The 8991-nt window shown below is 65.2% G+C and overlaps 1 protein-coding gene across 1 annotated transcript; it reads right to left on the bottom strand.

Moving 5' to 3' along the window:
- Nucleotides 1–179: 179 nt before the first annotated feature.
- NAGK (N-acetylglucosamine kinase) lies at nucleotides 180–3213 on the bottom strand. The gene is made up of 10 exons (XM_082482723.1): nucleotides 3183–3213; nucleotides 2533–2617; nucleotides 2188–2286; nucleotides 1935–2076; nucleotides 1737–1847; nucleotides 1547–1659; nucleotides 1248–1335; nucleotides 783–880; nucleotides 631–709; nucleotides 180–544 (listed from the first exon to the last, which is right to left on the bottom strand). Exons 1-10 carry the CDS (start codon nucleotides 3209–3211, stop codon nucleotides 357–359), a joined length of 1032 nt encoding a protein of 343 aa, XP_082338849.1. The 5' UTR covers nucleotides 3212–3213; the 3' UTR covers nucleotides 180–356.
- Nucleotides 3214–8991: the final 5778 nt, after the last annotated feature.

The following is an 8991-nucleotide window of genomic DNA, read 5'->3' as shown; positions in this document are numbered from 1 at the left end:
CTCCTCCCCAGCAGCTCCTCCCTCCTGTTCCACTTGGGTCCAGCTGCCCCCTGAGTACCAGACCCTCCCCCTGCCTGCAGGCAGGTTTGGGCACCACCCCGTCCCCAGACCCATGGCCATGGCCACTGCAGCCCATCCTCCTCGAGCATCGAAACAGGAACCTTCAAGGTCCGTTTTTCTTCATTTTCCAGCAGTCCCACCACAGCTCAGAGCTCTTCCCAGCCCGTTTCCCTTTGGGTGGTGCAACCTTTTTATTGCCAAATTACAAAATCCATTTGTCCAAACCCCTGCCACCATCTGCAGAGGGTCCCTCCATCCTGGGGGGCCGTGGGGCAGGAGCCGTGGGGGGCCCACAGCTAGAAGACGTGGGTGTAGAAGACATCCACGTTGCCGGCATAGTCCAAGGGCAGAGCCTGGCCGATGTTCCTGGCGCCCAAGCGGGCTCCCCCCAGTGCAGAGGAACGCTTCAGCTTCAGCAGGCTGAACCGGGAGAAGACACAGCCGGGGGCCTCCTCCCGTGCCTGTGCCAGCACACGGATGAACCCTGGGGGGGACACAAGCAGGGTTGGGGTTACGGGGGACCGCAGGACCCCTCCCCGCCCCCCCAGCATCCCCCATCCCTGCGCTCACCTGCCTGCATCCTCTCCCAGCTGTTCCAGACGGAGCCCACGCAAACGATGGGCAGCCCCAGCTCCCCCAGGAACAGGCTCTGTGGGGGGTGCAGTGGGTGAGACCCGGCACTGGGACCCCCCCCACGCACCCCCCTCCCTGTCGGCTCTCACCCTGTCGATTTTGGGCAGCACAGCAACGATGTGGCGCGCCAGAACCTCACCGGCCTTGTTGAAGACATGGCAGCAGAGCGGGTCCCCAGCCTGTGCACCTGGGTACGGGGTGGGGGGCAGTGGGATGGGGACCTGGGACAACCCCCCCATACCCCTGCACCCACCGGAGCTTGCACCCAGCTCCCACCATCCAAGCTGGGCTGTGTGGAGGGAGCGGTGTGTCCTTCCCCCCCCACCCCGCGACAAGGGCAGAGGGTGCCCAGGGTGAAGGGTGCGCCGGGGGCAGAGATCAGGTCCGGGGAGCTGTCACAGGGAGGGATGGCAAAGGGGTGACAGTCCCCAGGCGGAAACCAAGGGTGGCACGGACAGGCAGCCCCAATCACCCCAGGGATGGGCTGCCCCAGGGTCCGGCACCCCCCCTACAACCTCTTCCCCCTGCGCCCCCCAGGGAAGGGGCTTCCCTACCCTCCGCCAGCTTCTGGCAAAATCCTGCAAACTTGGACTTCTCGAAGGTGCGGTAGAGATGTGTCAGGAGGCCCATCCTGTCGGAGATCTGCAGTGCCAGGAGCAGGGGGGGAACCCACCGGTGAGCCCTGGATCCCGGCTGCCAACATAGGGGACATCCCCCCTCCCCGGGACCCCATCATCCCGGTGCACAGCCTGGAGCATCCCCCAGACCCCACCATCCCAGTGTGCAGCCCAGAGCCCTACCCAGACCCCGGCACACAGCCCAGAGCCCACCCTGGGACCCCCCCCAGCAGCACCTGGAAGTAGTCAAACATGGCCTGCTTGATGTAGCTGACATCGTGGGGTGGCACCTCCAGGTTGTCCATGCAGTCGAACACCATCTTCACGGCCTGATGCGCAATCCAGTATGCTGCGGAGGGAGCACAAAGCTGGCTGAGACACCCCCCCGCGGTGCCCCCGACCACCGTCTCTGCCCACCAGCCTCACCTGAGCCCTCGTCACCCATCATGTGTCCCCAGCCACCACAGCCCGTCTCTGACCCATCGGGGTTGATGAGTTTGCAGTTGGAGCCAGTACCCGAGATTAGGACAATGCCACCTGCGGGGTCAGAGGCGGGACACGCGGTCATTCCCCCCGCACCGGGACATCCCCATCCCTGTCACCCCAGGGCGAGCTCTCCCCTACCGTGGTCGGTGGCAGTGGCCATGGCCCCGACGGCATCGGTGGTGATGTAGTAACTCTGGCTCAGGTGGGGGAAGCGCTGGTGTAGCTCCTCTGTCAGCTTGCCGATGGCATCCTTCTGGTCACCCCCGCTGAGGGACAGCCCCTGCCCCATGCCGGAGGGTCCCCGTCACCCCAGGGGGGACACGGAGCCGGAGCATCCTTGGGGAGGATGCTGGTCCCAGGGGAGCACAGTGGGGGGAATGGGGGGGCTCACCAGTGAGCGGAGGGGGATGTGGGGATCAGCCCCAGCTTTGCTCTTGGCCTCGCTGACCATCCGCTCGATCCTCTCCAGGCACTTCTCAGAGCCGATGAGCTGAGAGCCGAGGTGGGGGACATGCACTAAAGCCACCCTCCCCACTAGCCCAGGCTCCATCCCTGGGGGGTCCCACACAGCTGAAATCTTTGCCACTGGCTACGAACTGCCGGCAATGCCCCAGCACCTTCTCTGGTGGCTTCATCCCACCCAAGTGCCCTGGGAGCTTGGGGACAAGCAGGGCCACCCCCCCACCCCACCCCCCTGCCATGTTTCCCCCTCCCCGGGCTGGGTCCCACAGCTCACCCAGTGGTTCGTGCAGGGTCCCTCTGTCTCAGCCAGGATCTGGCCATCACCGGAGACCAGCACCACCCTGGAGTGGGTGCCCCCGCTGTGGAGAGAGGCGGGGGGACGAAGCTGCCAGCACTACCCCATGTCCCCCCCCATCACCAGTGGGGGGATAAACCCTCGGTCAGCCCCATCACCCCAGCTCTGCATCTCCCAGGGGAACCCCTGCAGACCCTAAACCAGTCCTTAGGGGTGCTGAGGGGAGGGTGGACCAGGATGAGGGTCCGTGGAGGACACACGCACCACGATGGAGGTCCCCGAGGGCGGGTTGGGGGGATGGCTGCTCAAACCCCCACCCCCACCCCCATCCTGTCCCACTGACTTCAGCCCCCGGTCCCACCCTACACCGGGCAGGAGCTGGTCGCGGGGGTCCCAGCTGGGGGCTGCAGTCGGGCCCCCCCGGCGATCAGGTCCTGTCCCCCCCGACCCCTCCTGCCTCCCTTCCCCCTGGCTGAGGGTACCCGGAGGGGGACAGGAGGAGTCGCGGGGGGGGGGACGGGGGGGGGACGGGACACGACGGATGGGGGTACCCGGGAGGATCAGGGCGCGGGAGGGGCGCAGAGCCCCGTGGGGACACCCCCACCCCCCCCCGCGGCGCGACCCCTCACCCCTCCACGCCGCCGAAGAGGGACGCCATCGCCGCCGGGACACGCCCCGCCCTGCCCCGCTCCTGGCCACGCCCTCAGGGCACGCCCCGCGCGTGGCTCCGCCCCGTCCCCCGCTCCCGGCTCCGCCCCGCCTCGCCCCGCCTCCCTGAGTCCTTGCTCCGCCCCTTCGCCCGCCCCGGGTCCCTGTGCCGCTCCTCCGTCCCCGTCCTTCCCCCTCCCCGGGTCCCGGGGAGCCCCGTGGGATGGGGACGGGGGGCGCGGGTTCGTTCCCCGGGGGCGGCTGGGCTCCTACACGTGCAGGGGTACAGAATCACGCGGGATACAGCCCGGCGTACTCAGCCGGGGCACGGCCCCACGCACCCACCCGCAACACAGTCCCCGCCACGATACAGCCCCCCACGCATTCAGCCTGGACACAGCCCCACGCATCCACCAACCGGGACACAGCTGACCCCCACGCACGTACACCCTCAGGACACAGCCTCATGTATGCACCCACTCAAGACACGAACGTCCCCCCCTGCACACACTCAGCCCTGAACGCGCACCCACCCAGGACACAGCCCCACACACGCACACAGCCCCCCGCCCAGGCACCTCCTGGGATCCGGGATCCGAGCAAAAGGGGGGACCCATGGGGACCAGCCCTGGCGTGGGGGGGGTGTCCCCCACTCCAACTCCCCCCCCCCCGAAGTCATCGCCCCCCAGTCATCACCCCCCAGTCCTGGCGGTGGGGTTGGGGCCAGGGTCCTCCTCTGTCCCCAAAGCCACATCCCCCCTTGGGGGGACAGGGTCAGGAGCTCGGGTCCCTCTCCCTGTGAGTGGACACCCCTTCATCTCATTAGAGCATCGCTAACGAGTGCAGGAGCGGCTGTCAGCTCCCATCGGCCGCAGCCTGGCCGAGTGGCAGACGGGGGCACGGGCACAGCTGAGCCTCTCCTCGGGCACAGCAGCCCCTTCTGCGGGTGACAGCGGGTGACAGCTGATGTGCCCCGCTGCTGCCCCCGCTCCAGGGGCTGAGATGCGGGGGGCATGGAGGGAGAGGATGGAGGGGTGGGCGGACAGACAGATGGATGGAGAGGGCTGAGGGGTGGGTGGATGGAGGGGATGGAGGGGCAGTCAAATGCATGGGTGGATGGAGGTGTAGATGGATGGAGAAGATGCAGGGATAGCAGCACGGGCAGATGGATAGATGGATGGAGAAGGTGGCAGGGTGGATAGACAAAAAGGATAGAGGGGTGGATGGCTGAGTGCATGGAGGCAGAAGACAGGCATGTGGATGGACATGAATGGATGTATGGAAGGATGGAGAAGGTGGAAAGGCAGATGGATGGAGAGGATTGTGGAGAGGATGGAGAGATGGATGTCAGAGCAGATGGACGGAGGAGCAGGTGGAGAAGGCAGATGTGCAGATGGATGAAGAGAATGGATGGATGGATGGATGGATGGATGGATGGATGGACGGAGAAGACAGAAGGGGAGAGGGATGGAGACAGTGATGACATGGCTGGGGAGGATGGAAAGCCAGAATGCTTAGCAGATAGATGGATGAAGAAGATGGAGGGACAGATGGAGAAAACAGAGGGGCAGACAGACAAAGAGGAGGGAGGGAGGGAGGAATGGAGAACACAGAGGGGTAGAGGGATGGAGAGGATGATGGGGTGGCTGGAGAGGATGGAGAGGTGGATGGCTGAGCAGATGGATGGATGGATGGGTATATCAGAATGAAAGAGGAGGTGGGGAAGATGGGGCAAGCAGGAGGAGATGAGGGAGGGCATGTCACAAGGTGGGGATGACGGGACAGTGACTGGATGGATGGGAGAGGTGGCCCAGCACAGGCAGGAGTCTGCTTCCAGCCTGGCAGGACAGACCAGGCCACCCCACATGTGCACCAGCAATACCGCTGCAGCCAGGGGTTCCCTGGTCATGGGGTGCTGGGATGAGGACACCAGTGGAGCAGCCAGTCTGGGACTGGGGTCGGCTCCCCCTGCCTGCCAGGTCGACCCTTCTGGGGCTCCCCTGCACCATGGGGCGCAGGATGAGACATGCAGAGACCTGGGACTGGGGGGTGCACCATGACCTCAGGGTGCTGAGGATGGGGACTGTGGTCACCCTGCTCTGCATGGCTCGGGAGACAAAGATGGTAAGGGGCATCCATGTCCTCCCCAAGCATTTTTCAGGGTGAGGAACACCAGGGGGCTGTGTCTGGGACTCCCCAAGGCCAACACTGGGTGCAGGGAGAATGGGGGGCACAGGGGAGCCCCCAAACAGTCCCCAGCTGTCCCAACGATGGGGTGGAGAGGAGCGGCAGGGGAAGGGTTAAGCTGCAGTGTGTGTGTGTGTGTGTGTGTGTGTGTGTGTGTGTGTGTTGTGTGTGCAGCCCCCAAGCCCACCGCCCTTGTGCCCTCATTAAGTCCCGGTGGCACCAGGCTGTCTGGGGACAGCAGGGAGAGGGGACAGGGGACAGGGACAGGACCGCTGCCTTTGTCTCAACTTGTGGCAAAGTTTGAGCGGAGCAGCGGCGGCTGCCGAGGGGCCGGGAGCTGCAGGTGAGTCCGTGGGGCCGTGGCGGGTGTCCCACAAGGCCCGTGGGATGGGACAGCAATGTCCCCATGTGGGCTGGATGCCACCCTCGGTGCCAGGGATCTGGTGGGATGATGCCGGGAGCACCCCAACTGCATCCCGTCACCCCACTCAGGGACAGGGACTGGAGGGCAGTGATCCCCAGGACCTCCCGACCCCATCCCCAAGCCTGTCCCTACCCCAGTGCCGGTGGACTCCCCTGTCTCAGATCTGACCAGGACAAGAGGTGGCACTGGCCGGACCAAAGCCTTGGCGTGTGGGAGGCGTGCGGGCCCCACACCAGCATGGGGTAAGATCCAGCGATTTGGGGTTTGCGGGCAAACAGGCAGTAGATGCCGCCGGTGCCTCCACAGCACCGCTCCGCAGACCCCGCAGAAATGGGGTGTGGGAGTCAGGAATACTCCAGGGGACACCCCAATCCTGCTGGACCCCGGGCACCCCTGAGTGACAGCAGCTCTTGGCCCTGAAGCCGCTGTAGGTCCTGGACAGGCGTGGGGAGGGTGAGCGAGGGCACCAGGGCGGAGAGAGGACATCAGCGCGCGGGGACGTGGGCTGAGCCCTGCTTCGTTATCTTGGGCTCAGCCCTGCTTCGTTAGCTCGCCTGAGCCCCGCTTCATCAGCTCGAGCATCCCGTGGGTGCCGGGGTCGCCCACTGCCATGCAGGACCCAGCTCGGGAGGCAGAGGAGGGAGAGAGGTGGGAGGAAGGCCCCGCCATGGCGGCCAGCAGCAGTTTTATTCTGCTCTGCCGCCCTCGGCACCGACGTGGAAGCGCCGATCTTGGAGGGGCTGAGATCCATACCGCTGCCGGTGGGTTGGGAAATGGGCCGTGGCGGTGGGCGGGCCGGGTGCGGTGCTGAGCCGGGGGCCGGAGCCGATACCGGGTCCATCCCGGGGACAACCTGCATGGAAGAAGACGCTGGTGAGAAGTGACATGGGGCTTGGGGCGGCTGTGGGACAGTGTTGGTGTCTGCCCAGCTCCGGGGAGCTGCAGAGGGGCTGGACGCTGCCCCACAACCGGGCAGACCTGGGGACCAGATTTGGGGTGACCTGGGAGTGCTCACCCCAAGCAACCAACTCCTCGAACCCGTCCCCATCCCGGAGTGGCGGTCCCGGAGCTGCGTTGCCTCCCGGTCCAGTCCGGCACGGCAAGGGGCCACCTCTGTGCCACCGGCACCAGGAGCAGCAGGACGAAGCACCGGACAGGAGAGCTCTGGAGAGCAGAACTGCAGACGTTCAGGTGAAGTGGGCCCCGTCCGTCTGTCCTTCCTTGCGCCGGTTTACCTTCTTCCAGTTCTGTAACTCCTCTCCGTTCCCAGAGATTACATCTGTGCGGTAGGTACTGTATTGTCCTGCTGCCCATTCCCATAGCATCCATCCATCCATCTGTCTGTCCATCCATCCATCCATTCATCCATCCATCCATCCATCCATCCATCCATCCATCCATCCATCTATCCATCCTCTCATCCATCTGTCCATCCATCCATCTGTCCTCCTGTCCTTCCATCCATTCATTTGTCCAGCTCTGCATCCACCTCTCCATCCATCCATCCATCCATCCATCCATCCATCCATCCATCCTCCATTCTATCCGTCCTCCATCCATCCACCTGTCCATCCATCTATCCATCCATCTGCCCCTCCATTCATCCTTCCACCCCCCCCATATTTCCAGCACCCTGTGCCCTCCCTGGGGATGGGCTCAGTGCAGGGTGTTGTGACTGGCCAGACTATGGCTACACCCAACTGGGTGGTCCCCTGGACCCATTCCCCTTTGACGGAGCTTGTGTTGGTTGGAAGAGACATCCAAAACCAGCTCCGGGCCAGTGGGATGGGGCAGTGGGGATGCCCCAAGCCCCCCCCCCCCACGTTTTGGGGCTGCAGGGGCGGTTTGTCCCCAGTGCCTGGTGGGGACAGCATGATGGTCACCCCAGGGAGCCACTGGCCAGCATGGTGGAATCTGTGCTTGCGCTACCCCAGCCACCTTCCACCTGGACATCTGCAGAGGGGACATGGAGGTGAACTTTGGAAGGGCATGGGGAGGTGATGGGGGGCACAGGTGGATGGTGGAGGGTACAGGGAGATGGCATGGGGGGACATGGGGGAGGCAGTGTCGGGGACCGCACTCGGGCAGCCGCTGTGGGGTAGCGGTGCTGGGGACACCCAGGGTGGCTCTCATGACACCAGCCCATGCTGGGGGACTGCAGCGCATTTTGGGGAGTGGTGGCGGTTCTGAGGGCCAGGGCTGAGCATGGGGCTGGTCCACCAGGGAACATCACCCGTGTCCATCACCCACAGACCCCATCCTGCCTGCCCAGGCTGCCCTGTGTGCTGCGCTCCTGTCTCCTCTGGTTTGCCACAGAGAGAAGCCGTGGGAACGGGGATATGGATGGGGACAGGGATGGGGATGGGGATGGGGATGGACCCTGGCTCTCCAGGGCTGGACCCTCAGACCCTTGACCCCTCTTCTAAACCAAACCGTCCTCCCACCCTACAAGCGGTTTTGCCGACTCAGCATTTCCCAGCCCGGGTCCCCCATCCAGTCCCCCCCCCCCCGGCTCAGCCCCGGCGCGGGGGTCCCAGTGCTGGGAAGGGGGGGGGGGGGGGACGGGTTGGGGCCGCAGAGCCGCTTCACAAGAGGCAGAGCATTAGCGGGGGCAGAGGGCGGCTGAGCTGCCGGAGGCCGCTCGTTAAAGCTGATCTGTGCATCTCTAATTGATATTATTGCAGGGCGGGGCCGTGTGGGGGGCGGGGGCGGGATCCCCCAGGACAGGGGCACCCCGAGGCTGCCCTGGGTGGGCAGGGCGCCTTTGGGTGCATCATTTACCGCCCCGTGCCTCAGTTTCCCCATCTATAGGGAGGCGCGTGTGCAGGCGCACGTGTGCGTGAGCGCGCACGCGGCCGCACACACGCGTGTGTGGGAAGGTGCGCACTCGCACGCGGGGCTGCACGTGGCTGCCTACGTGCATGGCCCCAGTCTGCCCCACAGCCCCAGTGGAGGGTGCCGGCTGCCGGGTTCTGGGGTGACCTCGTCCCCCCACGTCCCCCAGTGTCCCGCTGTGGCCCCTGTCCGGCAGGAGGGCGGTTAGCGCCCGGCATGGCCACGTTAGCCGGCGGCAGAGGCACACGCCTGACCTAGTTAGCTCCCGCGCTGGCAGCCGGCGGGGCCAGGCGCTGAAAATGAGTTAATAAACTCCGAAGGAGGTTTTGTGGGTTGGTTTTTTT

This window comes from Vanellus vanellus (assembly GCF_965231255.1).
Source record: "Vanellus vanellus genome assembly, chromosome: 4".
Lineage (NCBI taxonomy): Eukaryota > Metazoa > Chordata > Aves > Charadriiformes > Charadriidae > Vanellus > Vanellus vanellus.
Note: the sequence above shows the minus strand (reverse complement) of the source record. Positions and strands in the feature narration are given on the sequence as shown.